The 25,627-nt window shown below is 36.5% G+C and overlaps 2 protein-coding genes across 4 annotated transcripts in view; one reads left to right on the top strand and one right to left on the bottom strand.

Moving 5' to 3' along the window:
- The window catches only part of LOC108970636 (fatty-acid amide hydrolase 2), a 46,138-nt gene extending 24,378 nt beyond the window's left edge, over positions 1 to 21,760 (bottom strand). The window contains exons 1-2 of one of the 3 annotated variants that reach the window (XM_018936133.1): positions 21,530 to 21,760; positions 21,322 to 21,364 (exon numbers count right to left, since the gene is read on the bottom strand). In XM_018936133.1, the coding sequence (XP_018791678.1) occupies positions 21,322 to 21,364; position 21,530 (44 nt within the window). In that variant the 5' untranslated portion in view covers positions 21,531 to 21,760. Of the gene's footprint in view, positions 1 to 57; positions 1,224 to 21,321; positions 21,365 to 21,529 lie in introns of those variants that run through there. The other 2 variants (XM_018936141.1, XM_018936150.1) reach the window with 2 other exon arrangements.
- LOC108970655 (succinate--hydroxymethylglutarate CoA-transferase) lies at positions 16,991 to 18,695 on the top strand. The gene has a single exon (XM_018936163.1). It carries the CDS (start codon positions 17,226 to 17,228, stop codon positions 18,546 to 18,548), a length of 1,323 nt encoding a protein of 440 aa, XP_018791708.1. The 5' UTR covers positions 16,991 to 17,225; the 3' UTR covers positions 18,549 to 18,695.
- Positions 21,761 to 25,627: the final 3,867 nt, after the last annotated feature.

The following is a 25,627-nucleotide window of genomic DNA, read 5'->3' as shown; positions in this document are numbered from 1 at the left end:
TACAATACAACAACTTAAACTTTATTTATATCTATGAATATAGGTCACACGACATACACATATACGAAGTGGACTGTGTTTGTGTGTGGGTTTTTTTTTATTGACTTTGCGTTTTCCTTCTCCTGCAACTATGAAGCACTGTTTGTTGTTGCTAGCTTTTCGCTAAATACTTTTATGTGATTTTCGTTTCTTAAACTTTTGCCAAAGTTTCGTCCGATTTGTTTTTGTTATTGCACTATTTTCGTTTTTATTTTTATTTTTCGTTTTTCGTTTTTAGTTCACTGCGAGCAGTTGCAATTGCAAAACCCGTACACAGGCGCACTCATGGCTACTTTTTATATACAAATGCCTTTATATGCGCGTTTAGTATGTTTGTATGAGTGTGTGTGCGCTGTTGTTGCGTCGCATTTCTGGCATACATGCGCTGCAATGATGGACACACACACACGAAAGCACTGGCTTAGTTACACCAACACACATGTACATATGTACATATATGTGTACGTTTAATATGCATATATGATTACAACAACAGCACAGCATATGTGGATGCTATGCAGCTGTGTGGCGCGAGCGTTCAGGTGCTTGACTTGGCCAGCGGCTTGGCAGTGGCATGGCGTGGTGCGCTCGTACGCTGCCCGGGCTGGCTGGCAATCGGTGTAAGCGTGCTTAATTGCTCACCAGACAACGGCGAAGAATTGTGCAATATGCCACAAGCACATGCACACACACACACACATGCACTTGCAGGCTAGTAAGATGCTTGCAGATTTGCGGATAAATGATTCTTCGCTGCAATTTTGATTAGCGGTGTTATTGCTGTTGTTGTATGTTTGCGGTTAACGTTGTTTACATTCAATTTTTCAGCATTTTTCTTTGCTTTTTATTTGCTTGTGTTCAGCACTGTTGCACAATCGACAAATTGGTGGCATGTAGCACAATGTTCCTTAATATTTTTTTTCGGCTTGCGCGCAATGCTTTAGCTTAAACTGTGTGTTAGTTGTTGCTGTGCTGCACGGGGAGTGGCAGCTGCGATGACAGCTGTGCGGCTCCGGCCAGCTCGTCGGAGGCCTTGTGGAAATACACTTGCCACAATTTAACGAGTTCCTGCAGTCACTCGGGCAAACTGCTTGGAATTTCTCAACAAATGTGTAGTTTTTGGTGTTTACTTGTTTTTTATACACTACTTGCATGCATTTTTTCTTGCTTTTGTTGTTGTAAAATATTCGTATCGGTTTTTTGTTTCAAGAAATAATATTTTTTACGCTTGTATTCGATTTATTTTTGCATTATTTTATGATTATTGTTAATAATTACTATTACTTTCAGCGCTTTTTGTAATTAAAATATAATAATAATCAAAATTAGTAATTAATTTAATTTTAAATTAAACTTTTTAATAACTTTTGTAATTTAATTTTCACCCAACTGCTTGCTATTTGTTTATTTTTCTATTCTATATATTCCACATTCGTTACATTTGCACAAATTCGAAATTCGATGAAATTTTTTCGTATTTTTTCTTCAGCTTTAAAGCTGTCTGAAACACATATTCTCGACCCAAATTATCACAAGAGTTTCGCACACAAACACCAGCATTTATGGAAACTTGTTTCTGTGTTATTTTGCAATGCACATATGTATGTATGTATGTATGTTTTCGACCAACAGCCAAAATATAATTAAAAATTTTGTAGACATTGTCCATGCCAACGCACTTTTTATGAGCAAATATTTATATATTTTATTTATTGCAGCATTTTATATATTTTAGTTCTTTTCAAGCCAATAACATCATCATTTTCCACTTTCATAGGCTTTGTTTATGTTGCGCATGCGCCTTCGCTAGCTATGCGTAAGGCCAACGCGTTCGTCGCTTAAGTCTTTTGTATCGCTGCGCCGTTATTAGCACACACTATCCGCCCTTTCTTGCAATTCTTTTGCAGCAAATGACAAATAATCGAACTATTCGCTTATAGATTGCAATTTATTTAAATATAAATACACACACACACACACGAGCGCGCACACTGACACGCACAGTCACGGCTGCTTAACGTTTTGTATTCGATTTAACTTGCACGCGCTGCGCAAAATACCACACCATTAATGCTCGAAATGCGCTGAGAAAATAATTTCTGCAACAACTTGGCAATATCATTTAAGCGTAACTCTCTCAGCGACAGACAGCAGCCGCATGCATATGCACTCATACAAACCGAGCGAGCAAAACCAACCCAAAACAAAAAAAAAAAAAAAAAAAACAGCGCGAACAACAACCAGCGGCGCCAAGCTCAAAGAGTTACAGCTTACAACTTACAGCATTCGCTTTTCGCGCAAAGTACACCACAACAACTTGTTTCGTGCCAAAACCGGCGCGCTCGTGAGCGCCAAGTGAGTGAGCTGCGCTGCAATGCAAACGGTTTTGAGTGTAAAATGCGCGTTCATTATGAGTGCTTTCAGCGATGTCCAAGCGTTCTGCGTCAAATTATAAATCGTATTGTTTGCCAAGTGGCGCTTGGGATACACTCAAACTGGCAATTAGCTTTAATAAGTTGCCTTTATGCTGCACCTTCTCTTTTAATCCGCTCTCGAGTGGTTTTTGCAATATTTTACAGCGCGCTCTCTCCGCTTTTGTTTTCGCGATGCATTGCTTCTCTTTGGTGAGCTATTGTCTCAGCTATTGCTTTGCTGCTAGCTGATAAGCCATTTGTTATCTCTCATGCTACTCCGGACGCGCGCTTCTGGGCGGCCTGCTTTCATCGATTCGGACATTTGCTGCGCTAAACTCGGTTTATGATAATTGGAATCAATGCACTTTGCATTGTTGTTCATTTGCTGCAAATGTTTATAAATAAAACTATTTCCTCTCACATATTGCGTCGAATATATACAATTAAACTTTGAGCGTTTATGCTTGTCGATAAATGTAGTATGGATTATATTATACATTTGAATCAATTTTAGACTTGTTGGGGACTTAGAAGACTTCTTATGGATTCGGTCAGATTTCACTTAGCTACGAAGTTCACCTCGTGTTCACAATCAAATATTTTATTTTATGGCTCTCTATGTGCTCTTACTCATTTTTATTAATTCATTAATCTAGACCTAGGCTAGGCTGATGGTTGACACGATCAGCTAATTAATCAGTCATTATTAAGTTGTAAAGTTTTACAGTGTGTGCGTATTAAATATATTAACAGTTGTCATCACATTTTTTCAGATACTTCTCTTTAAACAAAACGAAATGATTCCTGTTTTGAAATTTAAATTTACAATACTGAAAATTTTAATTTCTAAGGTATTATAGGTTCGTTTATGAGATACGACCCCTCACTAACAGACCAAAATGCATATCGTCACTTTAAATACATTAAATAGTTTTTTTTACGCCTGTAAACTTGTGAAAAGTGATGTTACGTTATTTTGCATTTTAGGTGACAATATATTCTGCATATAATATTTCCAGATTGACAAAATTTTATGCATTATGTATGTGAACAGACTTAACTTTATAATATTTTGCTTGCTGAGAGAAGTCTCTCACTACTGAGTTCAATTCATACTTTTTGATATTGTATATTTAATTTCAAAATTAACAAAAATTAATAAGAAATTGTCTTAACTTCAAAGTTTAGGCCTTACAAAGGGTGAACCATTCGAAACTCCCTACTTTTTTAAATAAAAAAAACAGAAACTTCAAATTTAATGAGAAAGTTTATTATCATTCGAAAAACATTCTTTAGCATTTATTTTTTGAAGATTATATCTTTCACACATAGGCCGCTGCTACTTCAAAAATGGTCCATTCTTTGAGTCCAATTTACGATGACACATTTGAGCATTTCGACAAGTAATTAGCGAATGACACGCGAGGTGTTTTGCTCCAAGGCCTGATTCGAAGCGGGATTGCCCACTTAGGCTTAAGACTTTACATATCCGTACAGGAAAAAGTTTAACGGTGTCATATCACATGATTTGGTGGCCAATCGACTGGTTCATAACGTGAAATTATCTGCTAATCGAAGTGTTCTCTCAAAAAATACATTAAAATTTCAAAATCAGGCATCAAATAGTCGGTTTTCATGGCGAAATAACGGTTGTTGTTGTTGTTGTAACGGCAGAATTCTGCCGTGTTGACAGTCCTTGGCCGGATAAAAATCCGGGTCCGTTCCGGTTTTCGTAGACCCGACTGTCGTGGGAACGGGCGAATAACGGACCACAAGACGAAATAACGATCGCTATTGATGGTTACGTTCTCACTAGCATCATTTTTGAAGAAACATGGAACGGTGATTCCACCCGCCCACAAAAAACCATACTAGAATTGTTTTTTCTGAATGAAATGGCAGCTCTTGAATATTTTCATGTTACTCTTTGTCCTAAATGCGGCTATTTCATTTGTTTACACATCCATCAAGCCAGAAATGGGTCTCATCGCTGAATACAATTGGGTCTAAAAAGTCGGTCAAGTCGTTTCATATGTCTGCCGAATGAACTCTCTCCAGTCTTCGTGTACACTCTCAGCTACGGTTGCTATATTGGAAGTGGTCTATTCGGTCGAATATTACCCAATAATGAATGCTGGGTCTCAAGATGGGTTTTGGTGGTGCGAATAGTTTATTTATTGCATTTTTTTTTCGGGGCTGTTTTTGATTGCGTCGGAAGCGGAAAGGTTTCTGCACCACATCGACACCATTCAGAAATGGTAAAAGGTATACCTTGCGTGACAACTTAAAAAAGGATAAACATATTTTAAAGACACGCAAAAAAATTTAGAATTTTTTGAGAAAACAATTAAGTTTTATTATTATTAATTTAACCCCTTAACCGAAATATGCCAAAAAAAAAAACAAAAAAAAAAAAAACAACAGATGCCCTTAAATCAGATTACAAATGCAAATCTTGAGATTGCACTTTCTGGATCTTTCGCTTTCCACAATTCGTCTAAAGCCCGTCGTCCGATGTATTTATTTGCTTAACGCTTATTCTTTTGAAACTGTTTTATGAAATTCTTATTAATTGCACTTTGAGATATACTTTTTCAATAAAATCTTGGTTGTAATTAAAAATTGTCATTGAGTACAAGTATAACATCTTATTAACCTATAACATATAGTAGGGCGTAAAGTCAATTGCCGTGATTAGCATTACTGGGAAATGCTTTTTATTAAAATCAACTTAACTACAGAAATCACTTATCATCATCGTTTTATTGCTTTAGAACTTTGTCGTCAATATGCTTTCTTATTTATTTGTATGTCAATAATTTTTACAACCGAATAACTTAACGCAAATCGAAATACGAGGTTTGCTCAAAAAATATCGCAAATTTTGTATTTCTTAAGAATTTTTTTATTTATTCATGAATATCTATTTTGATCTCTTCAAAGTAGAAACCACCAGATCACCGAAATTGCGTTCCTTTCAGCTTTTTTTCCAATCCTCAAAGCACTTACAAAAGTCATTTGGAGTGATATTGTTTAGCTCCTGCTACGATTTTTATCTTCCAAATCTTATCGTAGCGTCGTCTTTTCATGGGTGGCTTCAGTTTTGGAAACAAACAAAGTCACAGGGGGCCAGATCTGAGGTATATAGTGGCTTCGGCACCATTAATGTGTTGTTTTTGGCCAAATATTCACGCTCAGGCAACGATCTGTGAGCAGTAGCGTTATCATATGGGGAAAAGCCAATTTTCGTTCTTCCACAAATCCGTTGATATTTTACGGATTGCTTCAAGCAAATTGCGCATAACTTGCAGGTAATATGATTTATTGACCGTACGACCCTATGGCGAGAATTCATGATGCACGACATCTCTGCAATCTTATTTTCGTCATATTCCACAAGCAACATCGAAATGCCTCCGCGCACATAATTTTTTCACGCAAAATTTTATACAGATTCTTTAATCCATTTTTTGAAATAAATAAATATCGAAGATGAACCAAAACGCATCCAACTAACGCAGTTGCCCAAGCGTGACAGACTGATTTGAGTTTTCCCCAATTGATGGAACCCCAATGGACACTTATATTTCTCACTGGCATGGAAACATTTTATACTGTGCCTATGGATTCATATTTTTCCACTAAATGCTCAATTGTTGATCCGACGGGACGATTACGACGACAATAAATTGGACGTCGCGCTCTTAAAGTTAAAGCCACTGATTCCGAATTTCGGTAGTAAATTTTTGGCAATATCGACTCGTTGTGTGATCGTATATCTTTCCTTGATGAAATGCCAACCCTTACTGAAGAGAAATGTCAAAAGAGCGGAGAAAAATATGGCGTAGTTTGCTGTCCCTATCGGTCTACTTTTGTAGCGTTCCTATTGAAAAAGCCGTTATGTAGGAATAGGTTAATTCATCAACCGATTTCACCCATTTTCGAAACAAGTGAATAGCAAGTTTCTGATAAATACCGTAACGTGAAAGAATGTGGTGTAAGCATGGCTGTAGACCGAACTATCTTCTTTAGTTAATTTCTATTTACTTGCATTCGACTCGCGTTCCTTAATTTCCAAGCGTTAAATATAGATTAAATGATACGAGCAGTTATTTTTTGTATATCACAACGTCAATCCCAGAAATTTAGCCGGAATCCCCTTTGTTATTGTCCCAAATTTAATTTACTTAGGCCAATTGGTTATATGTGTTTATGATGAAAGCATTTGGGACTTTGTCACACCAATTTGAAATTATCGTGTGTGTTTCTTATGAATCATGCGCTCATAATAATAAATAAAGAATTAAATATTTTTAAGTAATGTGTATTCGCGATGTTTTAGAATTCGCGTCAGAAAAGCAGTTAAGTGTGTGTGTTTGGGACGTGATGTAAATTTTCACGTATCAAATAAATGACTTGGCAAAATCTGATGCAAATTCATTAAACAACCCATCACCGTAATGGTATGAAATGCAAACACATATTTTGCATTGCCAATTTAATTTATAGCCGTACGGAACAAAGCTTCGGCGTTTAAATAAAAATATAAAATTGTTTGCAATGAGTTTTAGTTTTAAAATTATACTCATGTGCATATGTATTTATAAAATTTTAATCGTTTTTACAAAGAAACCCCATAAGTATGAAATATGGAAGGGTGAAATATACATGTATTCGGAACCAGATGGTAAATATTTTCACAATTTCTAAGAATCCAAATATTTTTTAATACATCTTTTGAACTTCTAATAAAGTTGTCACTTTTATTGACAATTCTACTTATTTAGTTGACGAAGTTGTGGAATTTATCGTGAATTTAGACTATATTTTGTAAAAGACGTTTATCAATAGGCTCTGTATACTTGGTGGCCAGTAGAATATAGTGGATATCTCATTTTAGTAATGCATCATATACCCGGAAATTGTAAATAAAACGCAAAATATTTAATTATTCATCAATATTCTTTTTTTGTCCTCTTCAAAGTAATCATCGTCGGGGGTAATATATTTATGCCAACGATTTTTACAGTCATCGAAACACTCTTCATAAGCATTTTTTGGGATGAACTTAAGCTCATTCAGAGAATTTTCTTCGCGTATCTTCGATCAACTGAAGACGGGTTCCACGGAGCGGTAATTTCAATTTGGGGAACAAGAAAAAATCACACGGAGCCAAATCTGATAAATAGAATGACTGATCGATGGGATTCACCCCGTCTTTGGGTTCCAATTCGGTCACAATAGTGGCTCGATGCGATGGTGCATTATCATCGTGCAAAATCCATAAATTGACCTTCAATAATTCCGGACGTTTTCGACGTATGTTCTCATGCAAACGCCTACGCCTTAATATGGCCAAATATAACTCTTTAGACGGTCAGTCTATCCTTCCGGAACAAATTCTTTATGCACCAAACCACGACTATCGAAAAAAACAATGAGCATCACTTTTTTTTTTTAGCGGCTTTGATTTGATTTTTTGATTTCGGCTCGTTTTTTTCTCTCCATTCCGATGATTTTTGACTTGTTTGCATGTGAAACTCATAAACTCATGTCTCATCGGCAGTCATTATTGATCTCCATGAATGTGGGATCATAATACGATCAAGCATGTCTAAAGAGACCTTTTTATGGTACTCTTTTTTTTAAAAATTCAGCTTTAACGGGACGAGTCCGCGTTTCATACCCAAAATATCCACCAAAATCATTCGAACTCTGCCACCTCTCTAACACTTGTCTGACGATTTTCCAGCACCATATCCTTCACTTTTTTAATATGTAAGTATATCAGTTAATCAGCAATCTCTTGACCGTATTTGAAGGCTTTGTACTAAACATAAGCTTGACTTGTGTTTTTGATAAAACTGAATCGCCGTAAGCTTTTTGCAACATTCGCATCGATTCCGTGCACGAACTTTTGGTATAAATACAAAATTTGAGATTAATTCTTTATTCGATATTTTTATGCATTGTTGTAATCACAACTGCCCGTAAACAAATTTTGTTTTTGAAATGTCATTTACCTGGGGAATTGTTATACTATACCTATATAAATATAAAAAATATAATTTAAATATAAAAAATTTAATATGAAAGCCGATAATATGAGCCGATTTCTGCCTTATAAGCTATACTTTTTATCGTTACTACACATTTATTACTTCGGAATAATACCGTTTTCTGGATGATGGGAACAGATTTTGTTCTTTCACATCGACGCATTTATCACTGCTTTCAAATTTACTTTTGCCTATTATTCAATTTTTAATAACTTTTTTTGTGACGACCCTACAATCTTATTCTATTCAATTCTTAAAACACCATTCTCCAAAGTATAAAGTGAAGTAAGACGCCAGAAATGATGATCAGACCCATATGAGGTATGAGATTGAGGGGATGTGTCACGGTCAAGCCTGGTTAAGTAAAAACTTAAGCTTAGAAAGTAATCAGTAATTAAGCATTTATCGTTGAGAAAGCCTAGTTCTTGGTTTGAAATTTATTCGGGTTTGAGTTTGAAATCGTCATTCATAGAAAGTGAGTTTTCAAATATCATTAATGCCTTCTTACACCTTGTGGGTTATTTAATCATTGCTGCCGTCTCTATAGTTCAGAAACGACTTTTTGTCATACTGGAGTGATTCCGCATTTTATGCGCCCAGGATATCGGGCAAACTAACAAAAAATAAATTCTTTGTCTAGCCGTCCTCCGGTGTGCGTTTTATTCGAAAATCGCTTTTTCCTTATTAATTGTTAATATAGGAGTTCTCTTCAAATAATCTTACTTTTTTTACAGAGTGCCCATTCCCCATCGGGCCATACTTTAAGCCATACATAATATAAATACATTTCTAAGTAGAACAATTCTCTCCATTGTTTCTAAGATTTCTTAAATAGATTAATGTCTGACTATCACGAGACTGCAACAAAGACTTACTTTGTAAAAATATGTATTTCTGCCAACGTCTAAGCTAAAGTAATTGATCTCACAAGCTTCATTTTCTTTACTGGCACATGCACATTTTCTATATATAAATTATATAAACGTAATATTTTTTTTAAATTTCATTATCAAATAATTAACTGTTAAAAGATATGACCTTTGCGACAGCCTTATGGAAATTTACTTTGGGGAAAGCAAACGAGTTCATAAAGCACAACGCAACAATTAAAGAAGTTTTGCTCAAGGTGCTTGCCTTAATGTAATTGTAGCAACTGTAGTGCAATGAGTCACAACTTAAAAACCACAAAATGCGCAAGCGTGGCCAGCTGCCCGGCTGTGGTCAGCACTTTCGGCACTTAATTTCATCGTTGAGGTTGTCCAAAAGATCAACTTAAAATTGGTTTTCCATTTGAGTGAACTAAACGAGACTACTTAGCGTAGATGCTCGCTAAAAAAAACAGTCTGTGGAAATTCCCCAAGTGTGACCTTAATGCAGTTAATTTGGTTACAGCTGTGCTTCAGGAAGCTTTCCGCTTTTTTATGGCAATTTAATTGTTCTTCTTATATGCCTTTAGGCACAGGCCATCAAGCTGGTGTACGTACTTAAAGGTATATATATGTATATTACTAAAATAGTAACTTTAATTGAAAATTAAATGACGGCTCCAACTAAAACGTCACTGTCATTGTTTCTAATAGCGAGACAATACATATCCAACCGAGTAACTAACTTGTAATCCACAATGTTGAACAACGCTCATTTCTCAAATGTCATAATGAATTGACATCGTCGAAAGTGAATATAACGGGTAATCCAAGTAGAAGTACTTGTTACAATTAGGTCGGACTAACGTATGGATCGACTTGGCGTATTTTACGTAAACATCTTAAATTGAAAGCGTACAAAATATAACTTGTGCAATAACTGAAGCCGCTCGACCTTTCCAAGTGATACCGCTTCATTCTATGGGCTCAACGAGTATGTAAAGAAGCAAAATTTCCGGGATGAAGAGCAACCCAAAGAGATTCAAGAGCTGCCATTTTATATGAAAAAACAACGGTTTAGTGTGATTTGTGGGCCGATGGAACCATCGGTCCATATTTCTAAAAATTGACAACAAAATTAAAAATGGCGGAAAGTGGGGCTGAAATCATTTTCGTTTCTTTTTTTTTTTTTTAGTGGGGATTCTGTCATGTAAGAACTCCCACGTTTGGTGGGGATTAATTCATTTTGATTGTTGGGGATAAAAGCATTTTCGTGGGGTTTAATTCATTTTAATTCCGTGATCTTTTATAAAAATAAAACAAACAGTTAGCAATGTAAATTATAATACTTTTCAAATTTCGTAAAAGGAAAAGCCATAATTTTGTAAATTATAAAATAATAGAAGGCAATTTTTCCTTTTACGAAAGGTTAAAATCACAGTGTACATTTCGTAAAAGGAGAAACAATTTTAATAAATTTAAATGCCCTTTTTGTTGTCAAGATGTTGACGAATATTTACATATTTTTATTTAATTATTTTCTTTTTCTCACATTTTCATATTTTCATTTAATTCTTTACCTTTTTCTTTTTAAATATTACATACTGAATAATATTACATACTGAATACATAATGAAGTAAAGTGGGGATAAAGTCATTTTCGTGGGGATTAATTCTTTTTTTTCGTGGGGATTCTGTCATGTAAGAACACCCACGTTTTGTGGGGCTTAATTCATTTCGATTGGTGGGGATAAAATCATTTTCGTGGGGATTCCGTCATTTTTGGTGGGGAAAGATTCACTGAGAAATTGCTGGGACTTAAGTCATTTTGCCTGGTGGGGGTTAATTCAGTGGGGGCTAATTCATACACCCTCTAAGTTCTATGCGGGCTAATCCGCTTCAATTTAGTCCTTGGAGCAAAACATTATGCGAGTCAGTTACCAGTAGACATGCTAAAACGAGCCATGGAAAACTGGCCTCAACGTATGTACCATCTGAGGCATAGCCGCGGCCAACATTTGAATGAGAAAATCTTTAAAAAATAAATGCCAAAGAATATTCTTTCGTATGATAAGAAACATTCCGTGTCATATTTGGAGTTTCTGTGTTTTTTACTCCAAAAAGTAGGGAACCTCCAAATAGAAAGAAGGAGACAAGTATGACGTCGAAAAAAGGCCGCTCTGACCACAAGCGAATTAATGTAACCGGACCGACTCGATTTTTCATTCGATCGGAGTCATTCCTTAAATTTAAGTATTTTGATTTTTTGGTGCTACAATGAACGCAACAACAATGGAGAAAAGCGTTTAAGACCAGATCGCATTCCTAAAAAGATTAAAAGGGAGGTAGAGTCAGTGGTTCACTGGTAGACTCGGATGAATCCTAGTTTAATATTTTTGAATCAGATGGTATCAACAATGTATGAACGATTAAGCGTAGGATGCCTACAACAGTACGGCAGTCAGTAAGCCGGATGGTCTGAGACTACTTTCCTTATAATGGATAAACAAGTGGATAAAGAATTAATTACTATATCAGAATAAAACTTTGTATTAATATTGCCTTTGTGATGTGTCACTTTATGACTAAGAACTGACCAAATAGAACGAAAACTGGTATTAAATATGTGGACTCAGTGCTTATAGTTGACTTTTTACCGAAAACATTAATCAATCTGTGAGTCAATAGTTGCTTTTACGTAATATAAAGATTTTCGATTGAAGATACTTTCCTGGCTTTACTCCCTGCCAAAACCGATGTCCCTCTTCGTGTGAATTTAGCCCTTCCTTACTTCCTTTAAATACTTTAAAGTCGAAACAAACGCGAGAAAAACTGTGGCTAATAAGTATCCGCACTGTTAACTATAATTATAAAATAACGTCAAAATTTGGTAAGTGTAACCATTTTGCTCTGTTATTACGTACTTCAAAAAGTATTTGAGGACAGATACCATTTCCATGTTTCGTATTACAGACTTTTACGAGCATTTTGAGCATGTGTCTGGGTCGTTTCTCTATTTCGCGTGCATTCAATGTTAACTAGGTAAAGGTCATCGTGCGGAGCTATTAACTTTTTAGTAATATGTATTATTTTTTGGGTTTTTAAAGTTCCCTTTACGTGCGCTATCTTACATGGCTGCAATTTATGCTTTACACTCATCTTTTCGGCGAATGCGTTTTCTCGCTATTTTCGTGTTGTTACTAATACGGGTTTGATGTGCAAAATCTTGAACCAGTTTAATTGTTTAACCGCAAAAATGAAAACGAAAACAAAACACACCACACAAATGATTACAATTAATGATTAACAATATGTGCATGATATAAATACTTTAATTTATGTATATAAATGTGCATAGGTTTGTATGATGAAATTGTGTCATAATTCATTAAATACGTTTGCGGTGCAATAAGTGTTTCTTTGACCTTTCTTTGCTATATCGAATTTGCTCATTTTGTAAATAATATTTTTTTTTCGCTGTTTTGTATAATATTTGTTTTTTGGGGGGATAAAATTTCCTATAATTCATATTAAAAATAATAATTGTCGCCCTTTTCTTCTCTCAACCATTATAACGGGTGATCCATGTAGAGGTACTTTTTTAAATAGCCTTTGTTTGACAGATCACGCGTGAGTCGTGTCAAGCTCTCATGTTATTTTTGTTCAGTACAGCTTGGCATTGCATCGTGGAAAAACTTACGCCTGAACAACATTTACAAATCGTTCAATTTTATTTTAAAAAAAAACGTTTTGTAAAGAATACCAACTTGAAACGCAGCATTCATTTTTGGTTAATAGTAGCAGAGAGTGTACACGAAGACCGCGACAAGTCGATTCAACGCAGTTCGCATCAACTCGGACTGACGTCTGGAAAAAAAGAGATCTTAAATTGAAAATGTACAAAATACATCTTGTGCAAGAACTGAAGGGGACAAAATTTCCAAGAAGATCAGACGTATCCGTAAATTTCTTACAGCAATGATTCACATTTCTGGCTCAATAGGTATATAAAAAAGCAATCATTGCCGAATTCGGGACGAAAAGCAATCTAAAGAGATTCAATGTCTGCCATTTGATTCGGAAAAACAACGGTTTGGTGTAGTTTGTGGAACGGAGGAATCATCGGTACATATTTCTTCAAAACTTATACCGGTGAGAAGTAACCACCAATAGCGACCGTTATCGTGGCATGATAGCCAACTATTTGATGCCTGAAATTGGAGCTCGTGATCTTGGCGACATTTTCCCACCAGTCGATTGGCCATCACACCTTTAGACTTTTTCCTGTGGAGATATGTAAAGTCTAAAATCTATGCGGACAATCTTGCTTCAGTTCAGGCCTTGGAACAAAAATCACACGTCTCCTTCGACATTACTGAAATGCTCGAACGAATCATCGAAAATTGGCCTCAAAGAATGGCCCATCTGACATCTGTGATTTTTCTTCAAAAAAGTAGGGAACCCTAAAATGGATTGCCCTTTATCAATATTAACCAGTCTTGTCTAAGAAGATATTAATAAGCCAATAATATAAAGTTTTGAATATATTACACAACATTAAATTTGATAAAAAATAATACCCCTCAGTATTAAGGTATTCGGCGACCATGGAAACTTTTCCAATACTATATTTAGAAGAATGCTTGAGTGCTGAGAACGTGTGTTCAAGGGCGGCCTGATAAGTACATAGTCTTTCAGAGAAAGAAAAAAGTGCAAAAATCTCGGCTTATTTTCATTTAGTCTTCTCTTGTAGTTTGATTGCAAGATCAAGCAGTGCTTCAATTTCTTTAGTTCGTGACGTTTAATATTTTGGAAAATATAGAAGCCGTAAGATGACTAATGTGGTAAATACACCGACCGATTTAACCGTGGTGATAACGGATTTGCAAAATGATGTGTTTTCATGAACACAAAGTTTGGAACGTCTAGAAAGAAACTTCGGAGACTCTATAAAGTATATACATTAGAGTGATTCAAAAAATTTTTTTTTCGTTTGGTCTCTGAAAAATAGGCTCCTAGACATCTCTAAGGAAACCTCTCCAAGAATGAGTTCTTAATTGTAACGGAAAGGTCCTCCTACTTACAGTTTTCTATTTTTTCTTATTATCTGATAGAAGAATTTATATCTCGCTTCCAACCACTTCAAAAAATATCTTGTTCCTTAGATTTTGCAGGAAATTGAATGCTTTCGTTTAAAAGATATTAACAGTTAAAGTTTGATTATTTTTGGGAAAATTTTTTATTTCTTATGAGTTTTATAACTCAATGAAAAAAACCATTACGCATGATGAAACTCATAGTTTTGTGGGAAACTTACTGCTTTATAAAAAGGGGTTTTCTTAGAGGTGTCTGGTAACCTTTTTTTCAGAGTACCAAACGAAAAAAAAACTTTTTATATAAATTTTCAGGTTGACGAGTTTAATCGACTAGCAATGGCCGTGTCTCAGTGTGTCTGTCACGAACTAGTCTCTTAGTTTTTAAGATACCTAGGCAAATCGAAATTTTTTGATTTGAAAAGCAATATTCATGAAATCATGACTTCGGCACAGAATTCGTGTCTATAATCACGAAACGATACCGAAATTATTTGAGATTGCGCTTAAAGCGCGCGAACTCTGGGCACCATATACAGTACTTAACCTATTTTTTATTTCCCTGCTTGATTTTCCTGCCAAAAACAAAAATCTGTATATATACGAACTAGCCCATCAGTATTTGAGTTATCGATCTAAAATTTTATACACGCGATTTTTACCCAATTATTCTTTTGTCTGAGCCGCAGATATCGAGACGCAGTAGCATAAAGATATCTTACAAACTAAACGATCAAAATCAAGTCTTTTTTGGAAAACTTGTTCATTTGACGAAATATCTTCACGAAATTCGACATGGATTTTTGTCAAAAGCAATAGCACAGACTCCGAGCAAGTTGTTCGGATCGGATGTTTAATCGATCACAGTTGAGTCCTTTTATGAAATTTTATTTATTTGTTGAGATATCTTGACAAAATTTGACATTGAGTAGCATTATTATATTAGCGTTTTAAATATTACTTCATATTCTCTAACGTAATAATGATATAATAAAGACTGTTTTCCAATGAAGAAGACAATTTGTCTTATCAGATATGATAAGCAAGTAATCTCAAACTTATTTAAAGCATATTATCTACTACAGTTACTAATTAGAAAGTTGAAGCATGTATAATGAATGCTGGCTCTAAAGAAGGGTGATAGTGTTGCGAACTCGCAGTAGGACGATTATATTGACTATAAGTTGAGCGAAGAGCGCGAAAGACATTCTTTACAGAACGTGAATTTTCGTAATAAAGTTGAACGTTGTTCAGGCGTAAGTCTCTCCATGATGAAATGTCAAACAATACTGAACAAACATAACATGACACACGCGTGACCTGTCAAAAAAAGTACCACCACTTGGATCACCCGTTACATAATTTTATTGAGGAAGTTCGTATATCTAACAAATCCATAAGATTTAGCCGAACTTTTTTCTAACTTCTAGTGCCATTTTATATGGGGCACCTTCAAGTTCAAAGACATTTTAACGGCTGAAGAGTTGTGAGGAATATCTTTTTGACACTCGTATGCTGTCCATTGGTTTTAGAAGGCAACATCATCTTCAATAGAACGTTTACTTGCGTTCAGCAGGTGAGCCCAGGGTCTTATGTACATAACTTTTTAATATATACGCGGATCAGAAAATTTCACACCTTTGGTTTAGATAGCTAACACCATACGTTTTTATATAAACTGCAGCAGCCTTTTTACTTACTTAGAACTTTGTAGGGGAAATTTCTTGTCACATTTCATTAAGACCTCGAGTGGTTATGCATAAAGCTTAGTGAAGTGTGCATGGAAAGAGATATGACAAAAAAAAACGCAATTCATAATCAAAACAAATTCGGAGCAGTAGGTATTTATAAGCGCTGAGCAAATAACAACATTTTATCACAACATTCGTACCATGATGTGTTGAAAACAATGCTCGCGACAGACTGCAAGCGACATCTGTCAAATATTAAAATACACACGTTCTTATGGACAGACCTATTTGGACAGCTGCACGACTATACGACTGCAGGCCGACAGTTGTCGTTCAATATATTCTTATATTTGCCAACGACAGTAGGACTACTGTAGAGTAGACAGTAGAGAGATGAGGAAGAGTGGTGATGCCACTAATATGTAAAATGTAAAATTATTCAAAGCTCTAACAAACCTGATGTTATTTTACAAGTAAAAGCATAAAATAGCTCTGTTACATCATTTGTAAGAACAATTGACAATTTGAAACGAATTATTTATTTTTTTCATAAAAAAATTCACTTTGAACAAAATATAATATTAAAATTTCATTGAAGTGCAAGGTATTAGTATGGCCACAACGAAATTGTGTACATGCAAAATGGACAACTGCGTTGTTTTGTTCATGTAGTAGGATTCACAACGTCATTTTCAGTTCACTGTCGTGCTGCTGCAGTCTGTCGCGAGCATTGTGTTCAGCACATGAGTAGAAAGTCGTATAGGCTCTCCCGCAGACATTTGTGGGCTGACGAGTAGCGGTGTGTATTTAGTTATGCGAAGAACCTGAGTAAAAGCGGTTGCGCGATACATTGCTCGTTAGCCGAGCCGAAAACGTGAGAAAGAAAAAAGAAAGGAAAACTAAGGCAGACGAAAAACTATAAACAAATACACGATTTCAGTACACGAATATACAAAATTGCATAAATTTGCGCTTGATCGCAATAAATAGATGTCAAAATAGAAATTTTTGCAAAAATAAATAGCAAATAAACAATAATAATACGGTTACACTGAATTGGAAAATGTTCCCGATCGCAATCCGCTTGCCTTACGCTGTGCGTGCAGTTCTGCGACAGCAAGTCAACAAACAAGTCATAGGATGTCGAAATTTTGCAACGAGTAGCGAGAGCAGCACGCCAACGGTTACTGCCGAACACCCGCTTAAGGGCCTACGCATTCTCGATATGACGCGCATCATATCGGGCCCATACTGCACCATGGTATTGGCTGATATGGGCGCCGAAGTCATCAAGATTGAACGCCCATTTTATGGTGGCGATGAGTCGCGCAAATGGGGACCGCCATTTTTGGAGCACAGTAAAGATTCCGCTTATTTCTTGGCGATTAATCGTAATAAGAAGAGTGCCGCAATCGATTTGAAGCGTGGCAAGGATATAATTTATGAGCTTGCGCGTAAATGTGATGTGCTCGTGGAGAACTATGTGCCGGGCAAATTGGCTGAGTACGGTTTGGATTATGAGCAAATGCGCAAAGTCGCACCGCAGCTCATCTATTGTTCAATGACCGGTTATGGTTCGGTGGGTCCGTACGCTAAACGTCCGGGTTACGATGTGATTGCCTCATCGATTGGCGGTCTAGTGCATATAACCGGTGAACCCGATGGTCCGCCATGCAAGGTGGGTGTGGCAGTTACCGATGCAGCAACCGGTCTGTATGCGCATGGCGCCATTTTGGCCGCTTTACTACAGCGCGAACGTACGGGGCATGGTCAGAAAATCGACGTCAATCTGCTGTCCACCAGTGTGTCGCTCCTAATCAATGTGGCTAGCAATTATTTGAATGCCGGCCTAGAGGCACATCGCTGGGGCACTGCACACTCGAGTATCGTACCATATCAGAGCTTCAAAACCGCCGATGGCTATCTAACCATTGGTACTGGCAGTGATGATCAGTTCCGCGAATTATGTCAGTTACTCGAAATTAGCGACATTTCGACGAATGCAAAATTTAAAACAAATAAGGATCGTGTTTCCAATCGTACAGAATTGATAGCGTTGCTTGAGAATATCTTGGCAAAGAAGACGTCGAGAAGTTGGATGCAACAATTCGAAGGTGCCTCGTTTCCGGTGGGTCCCGTGAATAATATACGCGAAGTGTTCGAGGACGAACATATTCAGGCAATTGGTTTGGTAAAAACTTTGCCACATCCCAGCGATGGCAGTGTGAAAGTGGTCGGGCCACCTGTCGTCTTCAGTGAATCGAAAAATGATGCACGCACAGCTCCCCCCCTGATGGGGCAACATACAGATGAGGTGTTATCAGAGCTCTTAGGTTACAGTGCTGAACGAATTGCCGAACTTAGAGACAAGAAAGTTATAGAATAAATGTGCCTACAAACTCCTGGTCTTGTGATATTAACCCAGTGCATTTATAGTTTAATAAGTGGAACTAGAAAAGACCTTAAATATATTAATTGTGGTGTTAAATAAGTTTAAAAATTTATAATCTAAAAATTTTTCAAAATATTTGTACATTGTGGTGTCCGTTATTTCCCAAGATGATCTTTTTCAAGCTTTTGCAACATGTTACTACATAGTAGAATAGTTGAATGTATCACCTAAAACTATAAAAAAGGTGATTCCACCGGCCCAAAAACCCGTTGTTTTTTTCGATCAAATAACAGCTCTTGAATTTGTTCAGGTTGCTTTTCGTCCCAAATGCGGCAATTTTACATTTACATACTCATTAAGCCAGAAATAGGCCTCATCGCTGAAGAAAATTTGGGTCGAAAACGTCGGATCTTCTTGGAAGTATTTAGAGCCCATAGAGCGCAGCGGTATCGCTTGAAAAGGACGAACGGATTCTCATCCAGATTAGATTTGCTTGAGGATCTTGATTTTAGCACTTAAAAATCCTGCTCGTGCAAGTATTGCAGCCAAAAGGCCATCAATCGCGTCGCACAAAGAAGGTGGCAAAAGGCCCACCAATCCCGATTTTCACAAGAAAACTTTGTTCAGCAATAAAGTTCACTCAGCTCACCTAGTTATTTGTAATGATGAGACAACGTTACATTCTCAATAAGACACTGTTTGGTGTGCTCTATGGATAGAGGGAAACATTGGTACATATTTTTTTTTTTTTTTTTTAAATGAAGCCGCTCGTAACGTTACAGTCACATTGTGACAAAAAGTAGTAGAAAATTTGGCTCATCTACTGAAATTTATTCGCGCCAGCCGCCGTTTTCACTTGCCCGAAATCATTTTCAAAACAAAATGACAAAGCGTTACCCATACCAAACCATATCATTTATAATAAATGCATTCTTGGGCATAACGTGAAGTTATTTGGAACCCTTGGAAACCACATGTCTCAAACAGAGCACCTATTATTTTACATATATGGGATATTTTGATATTTCTCATAAAGCAAATAAACCTACATATTTAAAAAGACGATATTCTAGTAAAAAATGTTGGACTTTGCAAAGAGGTCTTTTCCATAAAACCAGAATTTTAGAGTATATGCGTGAAGGTTATACATCAAGCACCATGCACACTGTCGAATGAGCAGCACAGAATTTATAATTCATTTTTAGTAATACTGAGTACAAACCTGTAACAGCGTTGAACTTTTAAAGGAGTTGTTTTATGGAAAAGTACCTTTTTCGTAGTCTGCTAAATTTTTAATTAGAATGAAATTTTTTCAAACTTGTATGTTTATTGGTTTAATGCAATAAATTTTAAAAAGTTTTAACTTTTAAAATTAAAGAACTTTTTTGCATTGCATCTAATTTATCTTCTTCCTTCTGTACTTTTATTTTCGAAGATCGAATAAAATATATTAGGAGTTTCATACAGTATCATAAAGTTAGAGGTTAGAACAAATCTGTAAACATAACATTGAGAATTGTAATTGCGTAAGCTCATTTTTTTATGTACATAATTCAACAACAATTTTTTTAAACAAGTGTAAAAATTTATTATTTTATGATTTTACGATGCGTTATAACAAGTTGTGAGTTCCCTATATACTATATTATACATATAAAAGAAAGTTACACTACAGGATTTGTGCGAAAAGTAATAGGACTCAGTCGATTTAAAAAACGGCGATGCGGCGCGATTTTCAAGCATTTAAGGCATCACGGAAGGCATTCTCATTCAGTAATATACTTGAGGGCCGAAGTTCATGCTGCTTGGGTCCCCTTTCATCGGCCTTTTTAGGCAAGGAAGAAAAGTCCGGGGGGCCACATCTGGGCTGTAGGGCAGCTGCAGAAGCGTTGGGATGCCGGCTTTAGTTAGGTAGCTGTTCAGCTGAGCCGCTGGACGTTGGACGATGGACAATGCCTTTGATGCGTTTTCACTTTGGATTTGCGTATTCATCAGCGACCTCTTCCCGGTCTTCCAAAAAGGTCTGGTACCACCGAAACACACTACTTCCTGCTAAAGCAATATCTGGATAAGCCGCAGACTTACTAAATTTCACACAGAATTTTATCGCGTACCTCTGCTCTAACGAACGCTGCATTTTCTGCTTGCACCACTCACAGAAACACTACTTTCCGGACAAACCCTGACCGTCGATTGGACTAAAATGTGAAATGATGGAGCCATTTTTCTATTGTCACACACCGACGCAAAAATTTCGATTTTATTACGATTAAAAAGCACTCAAATACCCCTCAGAACTTGTGAGGCACTCACATTGCACAGAGCTTTCGCCTCTTAAGGACGTCCACATTTTCCTCGGTGCTTATTTCGCCTCTTTCGAACTCAGCAAATCTCTTTTCGGTACACAGCCCAAATTTAACAGTATTTTTCCTCCAAAAAGCAATGCTTTATTAACACACAAAATGCTTTTTGATCCATTTTTTGTAAACTAACACAAGTTGCTTCACCCAAATTCCTATAACTTATTAACTAATAGTTTCTCAGTTGCCACATTTGTATACGTATCTTTTAAAGGTAGGGGTTGACTAGAAAGCATTCAAATGGTATTAGTAGTACCATCTATGTATGTATCAGCTACACTAAAGCTTGGACGGGAGTTTATGATAGAAGGCGTGGAACACAATTTCAAAGTCATTTTAAGAAAGTTCTTATAAATTCAGTTAGATTAATAACACTAAACAAAAAGATTATAAAAAGATTTACTTACAAAAACAAAAACTGATCAGCTAATGTCAATATCGATTTAAGCACTGATGGCGACGAAATGACCATAATTATTATGTTGTTGTTGTATTGTTGTGGCACAAGATGTGAGCAAATCAATCCAATGAAAGCCAATAAAAACACAAAACATAAATGAAAGACACGAACAACTCAAGGGAAACAACACGCAGTATATTTTAGGTAAAACTTACTTTTCGTTCGAGCAATCGGCTTTCTTCTAATCCACTAATAGCACCACGAACTAATGAGCTTAATCAAATAACACCGTCACAGCGTTCAAAAAGAGCGGCTCAATTCACGATTATGCTTTGTATACGAAACGTCGCAAACGGTCTGCCGAACAGTGCCGCTGCTGAAACCAAAATGAAACTACATGGATTGCATCTGCGAGTTTCTACGCCGCCTGCCTTGCCTTGTACTGGCATCGCCATCGCCATAATTGCACAACCAAACCAAAATTCACACACACACACACACACATGCAAACAAACATAAATAACACTCCGAAGGCACGACAACTGCCGGCAAAAAGCAGAAATTTAAGGCCATGAATTTTTACAGATTTTTATATCTGTGTTGTTGCTTTATTTTCCTTTCCGACACTCAAATGTCAATGCCAGTGAATAAAAGCACCCTTTTCTCTCGCTGGCGCTCACAACTTTCCATTCAATTCGCTTTTCCGAAGCAACGAAGACGATGTCAACAATGTTTATGTTTACATTGTTATTGCGAATGTTTACAATAGTCATAGGGGGCGGAAAGGTGTGGCGGCGATACATGTTGGCGGCGACAGCGGCAGCGGCCGTTTGTGCGAATGCGCGAAAATTAATAGTTTATTATTAATGAATAGAAATAAAGGGTGTCAACTACGACCGAATCATATTGCACACTGTAAACATAGTGAATCGCGTCATTTTACAAACTGTGGATTTTCAAAAAGAGCATGAAAACATGATTGCTATAATCTCAACTGCCTTCGCTGTGGCAACATCAATCAATCTAACTTTTAAAACCTAAGCGACGATTTCCAAGCATAATGGACAATTTTTTACTCGATTAAAATTCAACTTCTAGATTCCAATCCTTTTCTTTGGGGACGCTTTTTTACGTGGTGGGTTCCAAATCAAGCCTCATTTTAGCTCGCCTTCAAACGGATGTTCTTCTGCTACCCAGATGATACTTGGTCTAAGATCGGAAGTCGAGAGCTGCGTGCTGGCCACTCCCAAGTGAATGGCAATCAGAGAACTTTACTCCTTTGCATGAAATTCTCTTGCCAACTTGTGCTACTTCGGACTGTTATTTATGTTTGTTAAGTTTGAAAAAAGTCTGAAGGAACTAAATGTGGATATTCAAGTAGGGTAGCAGCAAAATGAAGCCTATTTCGACCGATTTGTTGAGAGAGTTCCTTTTCACTTGGTTCTATTATTTTGCTCAGTAGAGCCCTATTATAGTTTTCCCTTCTTCGGGTAGTCCATTTATATTACACTTAGCCGGCATCTTTCTCATATCGAAGACCGATGCGATCTTTTCAGCTGCCTACTGTCTCGCTCACCATGAGCCTCTCTCAATAAATCAGAAATCTTACAAACATGGTTATGGAACCGCTGAACACAAGTACTTTGACGATTAGACAGAACATTTGAAGAAAACTATAAGGCGTCATTATGTAACAATACCGGATAGCAATTATTTACATATCTCAATTTACTATTATTTATTCATTTCAACTGCAAGTTTACAAGCGTTATGTTTATTTCACAAATCATATGCACAATTAGCAATTATTTACATTATGCTATAATTTCAAACCCATTCGAGACGATGACGTTTGAATATAAACAAGTTTACGAATAAACAATTACCTTGAACTATTTAAATCACATTTAGTATTATACGGATATTTACTAAATCATATGTACATATTTTATGGGCTAGTTTTGCCTATATCCATGTAATATTGAATACTGAGTTCGCGTAAAGTAATCGCTAATACTCTTGCAGTTTTGAAGATGTTTTCTAAGTGATTCAACTAGGAAAGTTTGATGTTTCTACGTTGGATGTCGAGGCTAATATTGTTGGTGTTAATAGAGGTTCCAAGATAGACGAAATTATCTACGACTACGATGTTATTAGTATCAACAGTGATGTGGAAACCAAGTCGCGAGTGCGACAACTATTTGTTTGATGACAGGAGATATTTCGTTTTGCCCTCGTTGAGCTGATATTGCTCAACGTCAGTTTACACAGCCGTTTTAGTTTTGCGGGGATTCCAAATTCAGACATAGCGGCATAAAAGCAGCACCTTTTCATGCTGTCAAAAGCAGCTTTGAAATCAACGAAGAGATGGTGTGTGTTGATCCTCCTTTCACGGGTCTTTTCCAAGATTTGGCGCATGGTGGTCAGTTGTTGATTTTCCAGGCCTAAAGATACACTGATAAGGTCCAATCAGTTTGTTGACGGTGGGCTGTAATGTTTCACACATCACGGTCGATAGAATCTTATATGCGATGTTGAGAAGACGTGAGATAAGCGTGATAGTTAGCGCAGATTGTGAGATTTGTGGATTGGGCTAAGTACACTTAAATCAAAGCGGTCATGTTGGGTGTGCAAATATGACTGTTACTTACGCACTAATGTATGAAACTTTTATTAGAATCGCGCCTTTTTGAAAATAAATATTTTTTTTTTTTAAGATAGTTTTTAATTTATTTACCGCTTAAGAAAATTAAACGCTGCGAATATTGGACTTCAACATACTATGCCATTTTTGATGTCTTTTCAATTAATTATTTGACTATCCCGGGCGGTATGGCGATGATTTCGGCCGAGCTCATCAACAAACCGAGATCAAGCCACTAATCCAAGTCTACTTAAGTGTACTTAAGTCTCAGTGGATTTTCATATCTGACTCTGGTTGGCCGATTAAAGTCACAACTTTTTGACATCATATATTCAGAGAATATTTTTCCAAAGACTAAAGATTATAGTCTAGTCTACAAGCATGAATTTCTAGTAATAAGTGTCGTGAAAAAAGACAAATCATGTTGCTAATATCCATTTTATATTAATTATTTATTAACATTACAAAAAAACAGCTGATGAGGTCACAAAAAATTGGTACGTGACCTGACTCGCGATCTCAAACCTCCTATCAATCGATCACAAAAAAGGTATGAATCACAATATTATCGGAATGTCCAATACTACGGAAGAGTTGTAACTCTTATACAGTATAACCTGTATAATTGTGGGTATCGTTCTGAAGTACAGTTTCGTTAAAAACGCGTTTAAAATTTCAGTTCGGACCGAACCAGGAATTTTGACAAATCCTCCTGTAGGTATATTGTTAAGTAGTTAAGTTTTAAAAATATATTAAAAATATTGTTTTTTTTTTTTATTCTAGACTATAATACCTCCTTAATAGGTCGATTAACAATGTGACACGACTCGCCGTCTTGTTGATACCAGTGACCGTGTATATGTATGTAGTCCTTTGTGCAGCCATAGAAAAGACGAACTCCTGTGTTCGAACGTATAAATTAGAAAAACGCTTAGTAGCCAGTACAAATTTGCACAGGCATTTAAGTTACATTCCCGCCAGTTTGGTGTGATGTCTGAGGGTACGCGCTCCCAAGTATTTAAGTCTTGAACTCGCTAACGCGGAACAATCAATAAGGAAGTGTTGAGTTGTTTCCACCTTTCTCCTTCCACCTTAAAGCTTCTTCCATACAGCGTCTGCATATGACGTCTAGTAAGATTCCGAACCTTACAGCATGGACGCCAATAGGACAGTAGCTTATTAAGTTACGCTGTGTCCAGCACCCATACGAGTCTGATCACAAAAGCACTCGATGCTATTGATAGCGAGGTTAAATATTCCTTGCCCCATCACCAACGTTCACCCCAAGATTTGACTCACCCATAAAGAAGCTCACTGTATGAGCAGAGAAGGAGCTACTAGAGTTCGGTTTCCATGATCCAAGTGATCCGGTATAAAATCAAAGTGAGTGAAAATTCCGAGTATTCAGACACGTGTTATTTTAGGAGTCAAGATTATATGAGTCTGATTGCAAATTCCGGCTAAAAAGAATTAATTTTTAATGAAAGGATGTCTCTCGCGTTGATTTCGTTTCTTGAATCTGTTAATAACGCTATAAGACGTTCGGCTGATTCTCGCAAACATCATTAAAATAATAGAAATCGGGAATTCGATTGCGAAGTAAACACTGTTTCGATTGCCAGGAGCCAAACATTGCACAAAAACCGCTTGGAACCTTTGAAATAAGGCT

The sequence above is a fragment of the Bactrocera latifrons genome, unplaced genomic scaffold (assembly GCF_001853355.1).
Source record: "Bactrocera latifrons isolate USDA-ARS-PBARC rearing strain unplaced genomic scaffold, ASM185335v1 scaffold_107, whole genome shotgun sequence".
Taxonomy (NCBI): Eukaryota; Metazoa; Arthropoda; class Insecta; order Diptera; family Tephritidae; genus Bactrocera; species Bactrocera latifrons.
Note: the sequence above shows the minus strand (reverse complement) of the source record. Positions and strands in the feature narration are given on the sequence as shown.